Source organism: Engraulis encrasicolus, chromosome 5 (assembly GCF_034702125.1).
Source record: "Engraulis encrasicolus isolate BLACKSEA-1 chromosome 5, IST_EnEncr_1.0, whole genome shotgun sequence".
Lineage (NCBI taxonomy): Eukaryota > Metazoa > Chordata > Actinopteri > Clupeiformes > Engraulidae > Engraulis > Engraulis encrasicolus.
Window position 1 is genome coordinate 6,519,849 of NC_085861.1, and position 16,379 is coordinate 6,536,227.

Consider the following 16,379-nt stretch of genomic DNA (forward strand, 5'->3'; position numbering starts at 1 on the left):
ATGCCGGGTCATCAAAAATGTATGTTTACTCGTATGAGCCATCATATCATATCATGCTTCATATGAAACTGCACAACACTGTAGCCTTTCCAGAGATGATAGTCTTGTGTCTCTGATACCGGATAACCTTATACTACCTTAAACTTTTACTACACCACTGAGGCCTAAAGGTCAGATTAGACTTCTGCAACTGCACTCGTCAAAAGTGGCGTGGGAGTGGCCACGAACCAACTTTGTATTCATGCATCTGCGAGGTCTGCGAGGTCCGAGGTCTTGTTGCGAGCCACATTTGAAATTGCGCGATTACCTTCACTACATTGTAAGCACTGCGGTCATTATTAAGCAATGTTGCTTTCTAGCCCGGTTAGCTAGGTATTTTCACACAAATTGCAAAGGCAATGTACTGGTATCATTATTTGACATACCCAGTCTGTTTTCACAAGCAGAGAAAATGCAAGCATGTAAACCGTTGATTCTGCCGATGTGTGTTTAACATTCGGTGGAGGAAGCTACGGTAGTAAAACCGCAGGCATAGTGCCACGAGTGTTCAACTGATGCATTGTTTGTTACTTAGCTTGTAGCTTCATGTATTTACACACATTTACACATAAGGCATTAATATAGTTTTAACAGAATACAGCTCTGCTCTCGCAAACTACCGGCATTGCGCTGCCACAAGACAAGGAAGTAGCGAGACAACCAATCATAGCGCCTTTTTATCTGCGTCCTCCGCGTCCGTCTGACGGATAGTTGGAATTTTTTCGAGGCGCTCGACGACGGGCACAGAGCCTCTACGCGGGGGCGTGGACTCGCACAGACAGAAGACGGATGGACGCAGAGGCTATGCGTCTGAAGCACCTGCAAAAAAGGGTGCTGAATGCCTGAGCCTCATCTTTCATTAGAATGTGTGTAGAATGTGAATGTTGCGTAATGCAGCTCCAGGCGCCAGGAACAATGTTGCGCAACGCAACATCAGGCATCAATGGGTTAACTAATGAAATTCTGCTGGAAACACTGGACTTACTTTTCAAAAGTGCGCTACGTGCAGTGTCCACTGTGTTTCCGGACTCGACAGAGGTCACTGAGGCAGTGTCACTGGCCTGTTGATCGGAGGAGGTCACTGAGGACACGTCACTAGCCTGTGGATCAGAACATTTACTTTGCATTACTATCGTATCGACCTAGCAGCACTCCTTGTGGTGAACAAACAGCCTGAAGACCTAGTAATAGCAGGCAAAGAAGAGAGTCCCCATGACATGACATGATGTGTGTGTGTGTATCGGTGTGTGTGTGTGTGTGTGTGTGTGTGTACTCTTAAAAAAAAAACAAAAAAAACTAACTAACCCTTCTTTGCATCTGCACTGTTGTTCTGTATATTTCCTGTGCACTTTGTATTTGCTAGTGATGTTGGCTATGTTTATGTCCTCTTTTGAAAGTCGCTTTGGTTATAAAGCGTCTGCCAAATGCAATGTAATGTCCCCGGAGCATCTTCAGATGTGGAAAAATTGCTGTTTTATTGGGCAAGTGAAAAGAAAATAAAGGTCGGCAACACTATTAAATGCTCAAAGATTTAATAGTTACACTGTGATGAAGGACGGTTAGTCCGAAACGTCGTGCCATTAAATCTTTGGGAGCATTTAACAGTGTTGCGGACCTTTATTTTATTTTCAGTTATCTTATGTTTGGTCCAGCACCTGTTCCACTGATGTGCGCGCATTCTTTGACTTCCTTATTGGGCAAGTGCCAAGACGGTCTGGTGACTCTCTTCTTTGCCTGCTATTACTAGTCCTTTCCTGTGACGCACCAGATTGCGAAGTACGGGAGCGCGGAGGATATCTCCTTTTTCTAGCCTAAAGACCTATTCTGACGGGACTAGTTTTATGGGGGGACATGGGGTAAAGGAATAAGAACCTGGAAATATAGTTCCGTCCGAAAGCGCCATGTCAGTAAAAGATTAGCCTGCTAAATTAATCCCATCCGCCAGCGATCAAAATTATTTTTGCCTGCGAGAGGGTCTAGCCTCGGCCAATGCCACATGCGGCCCAATCACAACGCAGGAGATTTGTTTTGAATCTTTGGATGCAAAGCGGATGGGGATTTGAGGGAGTGACGACAAAGCGTTGGCCAGTAGGCACAGACACAGTTCTAAAAACAAAGGGTTGTTCCCATCCCCAACAATCTTCCGGTGTCTTATTGAACGTGGCCAAATATTCCCATTTAATCTCAAATTTAGTCTGGCTTGCCAGGCCAAGTAAAGATAGCAGTGTCTGTACACTTCACTGACCGCTTCAGTTCCTGTGAAATAGTCCGGCGGAATTGCTGACATTATTAGATAAAAGTCGCATTACCCCATGTCCATACATTAAACTAGTCCCGTCCGAATAGGACTTTAAAGGTGCACTGTGTAATATTTGTAGTGGTTTCTTTCCAGAATCCATGAGCTGAATGAATGAGAATATTCACAGGATTAGGTGTTGGGGATGTGCCACAACAAATTCCAATCGACTATGTTGATATGACAATTAACTTTTCGAACTTGATAATCAGGGCCTTACATGTGCTGCTTTACGGACTGTTCTCTTCACGCGGTTCCTCTTGTGAGAATCCTTCGCCTTCTTAACCGGAGGAAGATCCATGAGGACACGTATGCTGCTTGGAATGACACTGAGCCAGTTGCGTTCTTCCTCCCTCTCCTCCTCCTCAGACTTTGTGGGTGTCTGTTCTTCGTCCTGGTGATCTGTGGGTGTCCTTGGTTCCTCCTCCTCCTCTTCCTCCTGGTGATCTGTGGGTGTCCCTGGTTCCTCCTCCTCCTCTTCCTCCTGGTGATCTGTGGGTGTCCCTGGTTCCTCCTCCTCCTCGTGATCTGTGGGTGTCCCTGGTTCCTCCTCCTCTTCCTCCTCAGCCTCTATGTCTATATGTACTTCCTCCTCCAGCTCCTCCTCCTCTTCCTCCTGGTCCTCTGTGTCTGTCTGTTGTTCTTCCTCCTCCTCTTGAGCTGCTGTAGGTGTCTGTGGTTCAGGGTCTTCCCCTACGTCTATATCTAGTTCCTCTTCCTCCTCTTCCTCCTCCTCCTCAGCCACTGTGGGTGTCAGTGGTTCGGCATCTTCCTCCTGGTCCTCTGAAGGCGTCTGTGGTTCTTCCTCCTCCTCTTCCTCCTCAGCCTCTGTGGGCACCTTTTCTTCCTCCTCCTCTTCAACCTCTGTATCTATATGTAGATTAGCATCCTCCTCCTGGTCCTCACCGTCTGTCTGTAGATCAGCATCTTCCTTCTGGGCCTTTGTGGGTGTTTGGTGCTTGGTGTCTGTGGCGGTCTGTGGCTCGGCGTCTGTAATACTGTCTTTCTCTGCGCCTGTGCGTGTCTGTCGTTCAGCCTCTGCAATAGTCTCTTCCTCGGCGCCTGTGGGTGTCTGTGGATCGGCGTCTGTGCGTGCCTGTGGTTTGGCCTTCTCCCCTTGCTCCTCAGCTGTCTGCTTTTCGTCCTTTTTCTGATCGGTAGATGTCTGGAGGGCCAAAGGGGGTGTGTCACCATTTTTCCTGGCAGTACCTGGCACAACAGCTGAGGGTGATTCCTGAAGAAGAAAAACACAATTTAGAGGTTAAATTCATTGTTTTAAAAAAACTTATCTTTTAATCTTTTTTTTTTTACAGACAGCAAGTTATGAGTTTTTGACTTCAACAGCAATTACACTTCTGTACATTTTTTTTAGACCCATTGTGGGCTTCATGAAATAAGCGTAACAACATCAACAACAGAATTTTCAAAACAATACATATATGGTATTCGTAGGCTTACTGGCACTTTTGATGAGGTTTTGGTATTTCCATTCTCCTTTAGTGGAGAAGCCTGCTCCGGATTTCCGACCGAAGAAACCGCCAAAACAGCCTGAAAACTGCTGGGAAGTCCACACAGCCAAGAGCGGTGTAATTCTATGGCCTCGGTGGTCAACTGCTGCTGGGCAGCGCCCTCTTGTGGAGGCTTCCTTTTCTCTGCTCTCCCCGGACGTTCACCATCACGTCCAGCGGGAGGCTCATAATCGTGAAATTTCCACTTTATGTTGCCAGACGTTGACGACCTCCGCTGGAACTTAGACGGAGACTTAGCAGAAGGACCGGTAGATGCTTGAGGCGCCACGGAGACAGCTGGAGAGGACACCTGTGGACGTTGGCTTGGTGCAGAATGAGTCTTTCCTCTGTCCTTGGAGGCAGATTGAGCCCAAGAGGGTTTTTTGGGGAAGACGCGTCGCGCTGCTGTCTGCGGTGGCATTGGAGCGGAGCTCACGTGACGAACATCTCCGGGCCTACTGGGGTTCTGGAGCCGGTGCTGAGCCCACTTCATTTTCACCAGCTGGTCCAATTTTGAGGGAGAAGATGAAGGCTTGGGCACACTAGACTGAGACGAACTTTTTCCGAGGTCTGCAGAAACAGGCTGGCTTTGAATTTGAAGGGGTTTGGTGAAAGAGGGTTTTGTTGTCGACTGTGACAGAGCTTTGCTGTTGGTGGTGGTTACATTCTGAGGAGCCAAGGATTTACCAGAGGGGTGCTGAAGCTGTTGAGAGGTTGAAGAGTGAGGCTGAGCGGCAGTCTGATTTGGTACTAACGGCTTAGGCACAGTTTGGTGCGCTACTGACGGCTGGGGGGCAGTCTGGTTTTGTACAGGATGCTTAGCTGCACTCTTCTGTGGTACTAAAGGATGAGCTGCAGTCTGCTTTGGTACTAAGAGCTGAGGCACAGTCAGACGTAGTAAAGAGGGCTGAGGCAAAGTCAGGTTTAGTGATGAGGGTTGAGGCAAAGTCAGGTTTGGTACAGAATGGTTAGCTGAGCTCTGCTGTGGTACTGACAGACGAGTGGCACTCTGGTGTGGTCTCGAGAGGTGAGCCACATTCTGGTTCTGTACTGAGAGCCTAGCTGCACTCTGGCTTGTTCCTGACAGCTGAGCCACATTCTGGTGCGGTACTGAGAACTGAGGCACATTCTGGTGCGGTACTGACAGCTGAGCCACATTCTGGTGCGCTACTGAAGGCAGAGCCACATTCTGGTGTGGTACTGAAGGCAGAGCCACAGTCTGGTGCGGTACTGAGGGCCTGGCTGCACTCTGGTGTGGTATTGAGGGTTGAGGCAAAGTCAGGTTTGGTACAGAATGCTTCGATGCACTCTGCTGTGGTACTGACGGCTGAAGTGCAGTTTGGTTAGTTCCCAAGAGCAGAGGCACATTCTGGTTTTGTGCTGAAAGCTGAGCCACATTCTGGCTTTGTACTGAGGGCCTAGCTGCTGTCTGGTTTGGCACTAAGAGCTGACGCGCAGTCTGGTGTGGTACTGAAGGCAGAGGGGCACTTTGGTGTGGTACTGACGGCTGAGCTGCAGTCAGGTTTGGTACTGACGGCTGAAGTGCAATTTGGTTTTGTACTGAGGGCTGAGGCACAGTCTTGTTTGTTACTGACAGCTGAGGCACACTCTGGTGTGGTACTGACAGCTGAAGTGCAATTTGGTTCAACACTGAGAGCTGAGGCACAATCTGGTGTGGTACTGAAGACTGAGATGCAGTCAGGTGTGGTACTGACGGCTGAAGTGCAGTTTGGTTTTGTACTGTGAGCTGAGGCACAGAGTGGTTTAGCACTAAGAGCTGAGGCACACTCTGGTGGTGTGGAACTGACAGCTGAGGTGCAGTCTGATTTGTTCCCAAGACCTGAGCTGCAGTGTGTTGTTGTGGTACTGGGGGCTGAGCTGCAGTCTGGCATGGTAGGCCTACTGGAGGTGTCCCTTTGGAGTCTGTGGTGGAACCACCCTGAGCTTGTTGCAGGGGGGGCCGCTTAAGGAGCGACACCAGATCGTATTTTCCTGCCACACTGGAGGTGTGAGGATATGGAGGCTGGTCGTGGCCTGGTTTTGCCGCCAGCTGAGCCAGTCTTTCAGCGTCAACTTGCTCCTGATGAGCCATCAACCATGCACTAGCTGAATGAGACTGAGCTTTGCCTGGTATTATCGGCTGCGTTGTTCTCAAGTCCGACGATACACACTGCGCACCAAGCGGTGTGACTAACGACGACGACAGAGTTGCTGGTTGCGAGACCGACTCCAGAACACCGAGGCTTCTGGACGTGCCGGGACCCGGTTTTGGATTTGTCCTGGCGTGCGCTGCAGCAACACCCTCCGCATCCACCTGTATCTGCTGCACGATCTCCAAGAGGCGGCGGTCCGATGCATTGGAACGAGCCCGATCCGGTACGGCGGCCTGGTACGCTTTCTCAGAGTCTGCAGAAGCAGGAGTGCTTTGTTGAATACTGTACACGTCAGGCTCCTGTTTCACATTACAAGGAGAAAGGCTAGTTTGGTCCGGTGGTGCAAGCAGCGGGCAGTCTTGTGCTTGCGGTGCAGACGCGGCTTCTACTGATGACGTAGGGCTGTTCGTGTCAAGCTCCTCTTTTACAAGAGCGATAGAAGGGCTGGATTGGTCCGACGATGGCAGCCGCAGGTGGTCCAGTGCTTGCGGTGCAGACGCAGAGCGGCACATGGATGGCTCCCGAGAGAGAGAGGAGCTCGTCTGGTCTGATGATGCCAGACGCAGCCGGTCCAGTGCTTGCGGTGCAGACGCAGGACGACACAGGGATGGCGTCTGACCCCTGGTTTGGTCTGCTGACGGTGCCGGCTGCAGGCGGTCCTGTGCTTGTGGTGCAGACGCTGCCCTTACCGCCGGCGTCGGAGGAGGAAGAGGAGGAAGAGGAGGACGCCGAAGGGCGATCGTGTCCGGCTGAGGCGGCCGTTGGAGACACGCGACGGCTGATGCTGCGCACGCCAGCGGTGAAACAACACTGTGCCCCCCGTGCTGCGCCGGGTTGGACAAGGAAACGCAAGAGAGCTGAGAGACAGTGGAGGATGCAGGAGGAGGAGGGTGGGGAAGAGGTGGAGGAGGAGGAGTAAGGTGAGGAGGAGGAGCAGTGGATGTGAAAGGCGTAACAGCATTGAGCAGGTTAGCATGCTGTGGCTGGTTGGACAAGGAAACGCAAGGGGGCTGAATGGCAGAGGATGACGGAGGTGCAGCAGGAGGAGGGTGAGGATAAGGAGGTGGAGGACCAGCAGGAGGAGGAGGTGGAGGAGGAGGGTGAGAAAGAACGTGAGGTGGAGGAGGAGTAAGGTGAGGAGGAGCAGCGGTGGATGTGGAAGGTGCAACAGCACGGAGCAGATCAGTCAGGCCAGGGTGAGACTGTCCCAGATGAGATGCTGACACTGACACTGACGCTGACGCCGATGCCAGGGGCAAGTCGGAGAGTAACGCTGCGTGGGGGGTGGAGGAGTCCGGGGAAGAGGTCTGTAGGCTACTGGAGTCAGTGGCACCGCAGTCTGTGACAGACACATCAGCCTCAATCACAGGGTCACTCTGGTCCGGTGAGAAGGGCACCATTTTGATTGAGATGCCCCCTACACAAACAAACAAACAAACAAACAAACAAACAAACAAAAAAACATATTAGAGAGTTCAATGTTGCTGCATTGCACCTCAGCCAAAAAGCGTTTGAGTGTCATGAAAAACATTACACTAAGAAATGTATTTCTTTGCATTTGTATTTACTACATTTGTTTAAATGAAGTTATTATCATTATTATTATTATTATTATTATTAACATATTATTTAGCCTCACCAAAGTTCTGCACTGATGCCATGATGCCCCGATTAATCTGGACCTTTATCTCAACCATGGAGCACGCCGGAAAAGTACTCAGGAAAAGGAGATCTTTAACCTGGCTTTCAATCTACAGGATAGAGTGCATTTATGCCAAAATATCATTATTATTATTATTATTATTAAAATAGTATAAAGCCATTGAAAGAAATGTCTAAATACCGGTAACTATCAAAATAATAATTACATATCATCATTTTACAATACAACAATAATGATCTAATTTCACCCAATACACACTTTAAATTATAGTTTGGATGAATGGATAGGCTGCTCTTAAAAAAACAAAACAAAACAAAAAACAGTCTTTTTATATTTTAATTTAAAAGCCCCTCTAGGGACGGGCATTGGAAATTAGCCAAGGCTAAAAATGCTATGATGCTATTCTGTCATTCTGCTTATGCAGCCTACATGATGTGTATCTGTCCCTGTTAAATAAACCTGACCTAAATAAATGAAATAAACCTAACTTAAGTGAACTGAACTAGAAGCCTCACATTGTTTTTGAGAAGGACTCCAGCAGTGCCTTCAGCGCTAAGGGTTTTTTCAATGAAGGAGGCGATGTAGTCCTGTCTTTCCTCCATCGTCATTAGAGTGGCTTTCCGATGGGACAGCTGCGCTTCTTCTCTCTCATACACAACCTCAACACGAACACAACAATCAAACAATTAACGACCCAAACACAACAGCCCAGCACTTGGATCATACTCAAAGATGCAAGTATATGTGTGTGTGTGTGTGTGTCCTTTTTTTCACCCTTCCCATATATCAATATCATCAAGCTTATGAGAGTTTTGGAGAACATGACTTCTTTCGTTTCGAAGAAAACTTTTGGAGCCCCATGATTTTATCTTTTGTTGTGAAAGCGCACTTAGCCCGATCCGGACGGGATAAATATTACCTATGGACCCATGGTAATTCGGAAGGTGAAAAAGTGGATCGCACTTGGNGTCTTCTTTTTTTCTTTTTTCTTTTTTATTATTTAAATAGCAGCGCCGAAACGTTTGTCTACACTTCTGCTGCTATGTAAATAATACAAAATAAAAAAGAAGAAAAGAAGAACCAGAGTGTGATCCACTTTCCCACCTTCCAAGTTATTCAACTGGAGACGCACCACACGGAAGAGCACGGTGTATCTGAACTACTCCCTATGGTAATTTGCAATTACCCCCGGACCTCTGTGATTATTCGGGGCGCATTCGGACGGGATAAATAAACGTCTGTTATTTACTCAATTCACAGACATGGCAAGGGGGTGCAGACGGCGCGCCTATGTGAAATTACCCCAGGACGTCTGTGTTTCGCCGAAATACAGTAGGTAATTCGCGGCGGAATTATTACCTCTCAAATCGCGGACATGGCACATTCGCACAGGACTAAAAACTCAGACATGCTCCGTAGTTATTCCGAATTACCGGGGGTCCATAGGTAATTAAAGTCCCGTCCGAATCGGGCCTTACAGTACTTAACAGTGGTGTAGTCTACTTTTTCATGGTGGGTATACTGTATATTTGAGCATTTTTTGAAGTGGGTATACTGTATATATTTGTCCTATTCAAACTAATGGATCAATCAATTTAAAGTGGGTATACTGAAATCCCTGAAATTTAGAAGTGGGTATACTCCGTATACCCGCGATCTACGTAGACTACACCACTGGTACTTACCGTGATTGACTGGAAGAGTTGTGCAGCCTTCAACAGCATGGCTCGATACATCTTCAACACCACCAGGGAGAGCTTCTTCTTTAACGACTTCTTCTGCTGAGTGACGTTCTGTAGCCTAGGAGACGGAAATACGGGTCAAAGACGTGCAAAATGGCATTGTCATTCAGTGTAACGGATGCCTTCTGCTGACTGTACCTGTAAAAAACATGACTCTTTTTATTTTTATTTATTGTTACAGGGAATTCATGAAAGCCTCGGCTGTCATCCATTTACTTGAAACAATGTAAAAATCATGTTTTTTTGCAGTTACAGTCGGTGGAAGGTGAACACTGAAGGACAAAGACGTCTTTGACCCATACGCATTACATTATCCTTACAGTTAATATTTGCATTAACACGACTCAGATTCAACGTTCATATCAACCTATGGTGAGACATTATACCATTCAAAATATTGTCAGTGCATTTATAAAGCATTATAAAGCATTTATAAATCATAATGGACTAATGATTACTTAATCTGTATGGTTACCTTAAAATGACAGCAACATTACTTGAGTTTTCCAAAACTTCCATGGAAAATGACATTTGCCAGGCTTTACCAGGCCTGGAAAACTACATTTTCAATTTCCATGCCTGCCAGGATTTCAATGGTGGTGGGAACCCTGGATGAAACATTGTGAAGTGAGATGTGAGGGGAGATAAAAGTGAAAGTAAAAGCCCAACTGGGCTCATTGTCATTGTGACACAGAACTCCACCTGTTCACTGCGCACTGCACACAAGAAATTGCATTTTTGCCTCACCCGTGCAATAGGGCAGCCCTCAATGGCACCCGAAAGGGAGCCGTATGGCGGGACGGTACCATGCTCAGGGTACCTCAGTCATGGAGGAGGATGGGGGAGAGCACTGGTTAAAGCGATGGTTCGGAGTAGAATCACCCTAATGCCATTTGAACCGTGACACCCATCCACCTTTACACCCGAAGTGTTTTCTGCCGCAGGCTTACATCAACAGAGTTGCCGTGTTATTCGATGCTTATTCCGGATAGCTTGACTCCAGCGCATATGGATACTGGGCACCGTCTCCAAACTTTCCCCACAAAAATAACATGTCATGACACCAAACTTCTACAGTATAACAAATGTGGTTTGTACTCACAAAAAGATGAATTTGAAACTTTGTACATAGTCCAGGAGTTTATTAGTAACAACACACGAGACGATTAGCTTTTCTGCTGCTAAACATCCGTCGACGTCACTTCCTCCAGCTGGGACTGTCCACTTATTGTAAGGTTTGTGTTTTAGTCCACTGCCAAGATATATGCACGAGTGTGGCATCGTCTTCTATGTATTAAACGTGGTAAAATTTAAATCCGAAGTGGTTAATTTCTAGTTGTAGCGCAAGCTGTCTTTTTGAGTTTTCCGCCTTCCGGACTCACGTGTATTTGTTTCCATCAACAAAGTCCCAGCTGGAGGAAGTGACGTCGATGGATGTTTAGCAGCAGAAAAGCTAATCGTCTCGTGTGTTGTTACTAATAAACTCCTGGACTATGTACAAAGTTTCAAATTCATCTTTTTGTGAGTACAAACCACATTTGTTATACTGTAGAAGTTTGGTGTCATGACATGTTATTTTTGTGGGGAAAGTTTGGAGACGGTGCCCAGTATCCATATGCGCTGGAGTCAAGCTATCCGGAATAAGCATCGAATAACACGGCAACTCTGTTGATGTAAGCCTGCGGCAGAAAACACTTCGGGTGTAAAGGTGGATGGGTGTCACGGTTCAAATGGCATTAGGGTGATTCTACTCCGAACCATCGCTTTAATTACTCCCCCCACCAACCTGGCGGTTCGGGAGTTGAACCAGCAGCCTTTGGGCTACAAGTCTGGCGCCCTAACCGCTTACCCATGAGTGATGTGAGATGTGCCAGGGCCTACGGTACCTCTGCTCCAGCTCCTGAACACTCTGGCTGACTTTCCTCTTCTGCTTGATCACCTGATCCCGTAGAGTCTGGAGCCTCTCCTTTACGGCTGATATCATCTCCGACAACATCTGGTAACTGACAAGATGAACAGGGGAGGGACATTGTTGAATATTGTTCACAATATTCAAAACAATATTTTACACACTTATAAATTTAAGGCTTGTTATAAGTATTTTGACCGTAATGGATAACTATGTTGGCTAATAATTATGAACACCTGATATAGGGTGTTGGTCTCACACCCTCTATCATTGCACAAATGTGCATCACCTGGAAGGCCTAAACCCATTGGGCTGTCATGTTTACGGTAAACAGGCTGGAGTTGGAAAAATGCATTAAAAAAACAACAATATTGTGAAACTACTTGTTTGTCTAATTGTCTAATGATGCTGCGGCGTCCATACTTGTGATTTCTGTGATCCACCAACTGACAGTTGCGACAGGTGAGCTGGTTGCAGGTTGTGCAGAAGAACTTGATTGGTTCTCCCTTATGGCTGAAACAGTAGAGAGTTCGCTGGGAACCTGAAGGAAGAAAGGAAGGTACACATGGGGCCCAGGGCTCCAAATGAACTTTTTCATTTACTTTTTCTTACTAACCAAATGCACACTGGGTCAAAGTGGCTAGTAGGTTTGGTCTTATCTACCGGCCAAACTCAAATTTCACCAGCATTTGGCCGGTTGACTGGTGTTCCTTTAAAAGGCCTGCATGGGGCCTATGCCAAGCAGCTGGTTCAGGAGTAAACCAGGTTAACCCATTGACGCCTAAGGCACCTGTAAAAAAGGGTGCTGAATGCCTGAGCCCTTTTTAAGAAAAGCTGCCCTCAGCCTATAAAAACCTAAATATCTCAGGTTCTGAAGCACATAAATATACTGTATGTACTAAGTTGCATTTAAACGCTAAGACCCTCATCTTTCATTAGAATGTGGTCATTCATCTCAAATAAACAGAGATTTTTAATTAAGTTGTCTCAAATCTCATGAGCCTGAATGTTGCGTAATGCAGCTCCAGGCGCCAGGGCCAATGTTGCGCAACGCAACATCAGGCATCAATGGGTTAAGTTAAGGGGTTCTTAGTAAAATGAGGACTCCAGGCTCTTCTATTGTATGATTTACCTCACAGCTGAACCGGCTTCTTATAAGGCTTTTTTTTTTTTTTTGCTGACAAAACTTTCCCCATTGGGGACAATAAAGTTTCGAACTAACTAACTCTTCTATTAGATGAGTTACCTTTTAACTTAAAGGGACACTGTGTGAGATTTTTAGTTGTTTATTTCCAGAATTCATGCTGCCCATTCACTAATGTTACCTTTTTCATGAATACTTACCACCACCATCAAATTCTAAGTATTCATTATGACTGGAAAAACTGCACTTTTCATACATGAAAAGGGGGATCTTCTCCATGGTCCGCCATTTTGAATTTCCAAAAATAGCCATTTTAGCAGCAAAAATGACTCTACTTGGACCATACTAGAAAATATTTGTTTATTACTTAGTAAACTTTCATGTAAAGATCAAATTTGGCAAAAGGCAGCCCAGTTTCAATGAGCAGCATAGTTGCAGTACCTTTTTTGACCATTTCCTGCACAGTGTCCCTTTAACCTGGTTCACTCCTGCGTATGCACCCTATAGGTGCATACGCAGCTCAGCCTTTAGACTTGGGTTTCATTAGTGGGGCTGTCATCCAAGTATGTGTTCACTTTGGATCAAGTCTTAGTCAAGTCAAGTCTTGAAATGTTCAATTTGGGTTGAGTGGCTAGTCTCCTCTCCACAGTCTCGAGGCTTTTGTTCTTGTAGCACAGGAGTGGGGAACCTTTTTCATTCAAGGGGGCACTTCAGATTCCTCCAAGGGCCGTATAAGTCCTCCAGGGGCTGTACTATGAACACAAACCAGGATTTCCCCCCTGTGCTTCAGGCCTTTATTGAAGCCAGCCACATTCTCTAGGTCCCCTGAAATGTAACTTAATTGTATTGCAATAAATGTTATTTCTAAGAGTCTAAGACCCTGGAGCTAAACAAGCCCTTGAGACATACAGTAGGTTCCCCATCCCTGTTGTAGCAAAAGAAAGCCCCACAGGACTGTCCTATAAAGGCTGTTTAACCCATTGATGCCTAAAGCACTTGCAAAAAAGGCTGCTGAATGCCTAGGCCCTCAGCCTATATAAAAAAACGAAATATCTCAGCCTCTTAAAGGGACAGTTTGGTCAATTTCAACATGCAGTTGTATTACTCACGCTACCCTTGACTTGTCAGTACCTGGTGATGCCACATTTTTCGGCTCAGCCCTTTCCGAGATATGAGCAATTCTAATGGGGGTAGCGTTTGTTTACATTTTAAAAAAATGAAACATAGGCCAACTCCAAATATTTTCCCAAAAGGTACTGCTGTTTGCTAGTTGTCTGCTGATGTTTTATAACCTTTTGGATGTTTTTGGGAATAAATAAAAATGTTTTTTTGAAATGTAAACAAAGAGCTGCCCCCATTACAATGACCAGGATCTCGGAAACGGCTGAAGAAGAAGAAAAAAAAATCTCAGGCACTGACAAGTCCAGGGTAGTGTGAGCATTACACCTGCATGTTGAAATTGACCAAACTGTCCCTTTAAGCACATAAAAACATGCAATAAGTTGCATTTAAACACCAAGACACTAATCTTGCATTAGAATGTGTTCGATCAGCTCTAACATACCAAAAAAAAAAAAATGTCTTCAATCTCATGAGCCTGAATGTTGCGTCATGCAGCTCCAGGCGCCAGGGCCAGTGTTGCGCAACGCAACATCCTGCATCAATGGGTTAAGACTTGCTTGCTCCAAGTTAGTTAGTATACCCCGTTGAGTAGAGTACCACTGAGATCATAACAAAAGAAACTGGAACGGGCGTTGGAGTGTTCTGAATACCAACCCGAGGACAGCTCCTGTGGTACAATGGTGTGACTCCGTGTTAGTTTGACCCGGTTATGAGCAGACACGCAATCGGAGCACAGAAACTCCCCACAGTCCTTGCACCAGCCATTGATCGCAAGCTCCTCACATCCACCACACTACAAGAAGTGCCAAAAAGCAGAGGGGTGAAGAGCAGAGCAGACATTGTTAATATTAGAACACGAAGAAGCGCCTGGAGGCAGTCACATAGACCAGTGGTTCCCAACCTTTTCCTTCAGGGACCCATATTTTTACCATTGTAAGCTTTGGTGACCCAACTGTGCGAGTGCCCGCACGAGAGGGAGTGACATGATACTATCTTTCCTGCGAAAACTCATTTTAGTTATCATTTTATTCCTCAATTTGTCTTGGGTCAGAGAGAATAACTGTTAAATGTAGCACTTACATTCTGTTGCTTCTATGCATATATTAGCTTAAATGCTTTGCCATTTATTCAACATGGGCTATATATGGTATTAAAATGAAACCCCTTAACATCAAAAGGGCTTTGCGAGCCACTGTGGATCTTTGGCAACCCATAGGTTGGGTCCCGACCCATAGGTTGGGAACCACTGACATAGACAATAGGGTTGTAAATCACAGCCTCCATAACGATATGATTCAATTTCTTAAGATAGTGATTTGATTATTTTCGATACTTAAGAATGCCCTACAATACGATTCAATTTGATTGTCAGCCGTAGGATTGATGCATCGATACATATCGGTTATTATTTAAACAGTGTAAATTACACCCCTAATCAGTAAGACATCTTACTAAATCAGTCCTTTGCAGACAAGACATCAGTGGATGGATAAGGGGGGCAGTGACAAACCACAGCCATTACAGATGGTTGGAGCATAGATTAAGGATAGGCGAAAAGAAATTAACAATGGATTTGGTCAACTGGTCTATCAACGCATTTGACACCATCTTTTCGAAGATCAAAGTGGGTTCGGGGGAGCCCAACTGTCCTGATGGGACAACGGCGGCTGGCTATGTGATGGACTCGTGGGGGAAGTGGAAAGTCATGTGTCTGGCTCCGTTAAACATCGAGGACGTAGAAGATGTCTACATTTTCGGATACTTGGTGGCAGGTTCCTTGGGAATTGGAATACTCTTGGGACTGCTGTACCGCATTTGCTCAAAGGTATGGGCAGCCATTAGTGGCCCCAGGCAGTCCGGCTCAATTGATCGGGTGGGCAGTGAGATTCGAGCACAGAATGCGGTTGTGAATCGCGCTTTGGAGGGTTTTGTGGCTGGTGAACGTGTGATGGACAAATTGATGGAAATGCTTGTGGCCTTGAAGCGATTGATCGCCGCATTGATGGACTTGTCGCGCACAGTTGCCAGATGGAATCGATCGACTTGGAAGCTAGGTTGCTCGAACTTCAACTGTATGTGAAACGTGTGGCCAGTCACATGACAATCACTGCTGAATAGAAAAGGAATGTCTGCATAACCCAAACATAATTTTTTGCTTGGACTCTTATTTCTCCTTGGAGGACAAGCAATGTTTGGACTCTCTGCCTCCCTCCCAATTACCACTGGTACCTAGAGGTGTTGGGACAGTGCAAGGCCGTTCCTGTGACGGTGGAGTTATGGCTCAGAGTGGGGGATAGGCTATCCAGTGCCCACCCCTCTCCTTAATCTTCAACGCGTCCTCTGTTTCTATCTGCTACCCCACCCTTATCCCCCACCCCTCCCTCCGGTTCATGTGATACAATGTCTTGTCTTTACTGCTTATGCTATATATGAGGTTTTTTATTCTATGCCTTGATGTTGTATTTTTTTGCAATGTGGAGCTATGGAATCTTTTTTTTCTCATCCTTACCCAATGTTGTATAACACTTTCAGACAAGACTTCCGGGGCGCTCCCTCGCGTGCGACCCAGCAGCCCGTGTCTCTGTCTTTCAATGTTTTTATTCATTGACTGATGGAGACTGGGACCGCAAACTGAATTGCCCCTCTGATGGGACTAATAAAGTTATCTGAATCTGAATCTGAATCTGACACTCACCTTAAATACATCACCCTTCTCAGGAGCATGAAGCCTCTGGTCATTATAGATCCCATTTTTTGTGATTTCTGTGATGCTGAATGATTTCTTGCAGAAGGGACATTCTTC

The 16,379-nt window shown here is 46.2% G+C and overlaps 1 protein-coding gene across 2 annotated transcripts in view; it reads right to left on the reverse strand.

Moving 5' to 3' along the window:
* trim33l (tripartite motif containing 33, like) overlaps nt 1-16,379 on the reverse strand; it is a 28,230-nt gene that overhangs the window by 10,207 nt on the left and 1,644 nt on the right. For both annotated transcript variants that reach the window (XM_063198574.1, XM_063198573.1), the window contains 10 exons: nt 16,272-16,375; nt 14,231-14,369; nt 11,734-11,851; nt 11,288-11,404; nt 9,345-9,459; nt 8,175-8,318; nt 7,636-7,747; nt 3,794-7,413; nt 2,556-3,569; nt 1,025-1,139 (listed from right to left, as the gene is read on the reverse strand). In XM_063198574.1, the coding sequence (XP_063054644.1) occupies nt 1,025-1,139; nt 2,556-3,569; nt 3,794-7,413; nt 7,636-7,747; nt 8,175-8,318; nt 9,345-9,459; nt 11,288-11,404; nt 11,734-11,851; nt 14,231-14,369; nt 16,272-16,375 (5,598 nt within the window). The remainder of the gene's footprint in view (nt 1-1,024; nt 1,140-2,555; nt 3,570-3,793; nt 7,414-7,635; nt 7,748-8,174; nt 8,319-9,344; nt 9,460-11,287; nt 11,405-11,733; nt 11,852-14,230; nt 14,370-16,271; nt 16,376-16,379) is intronic.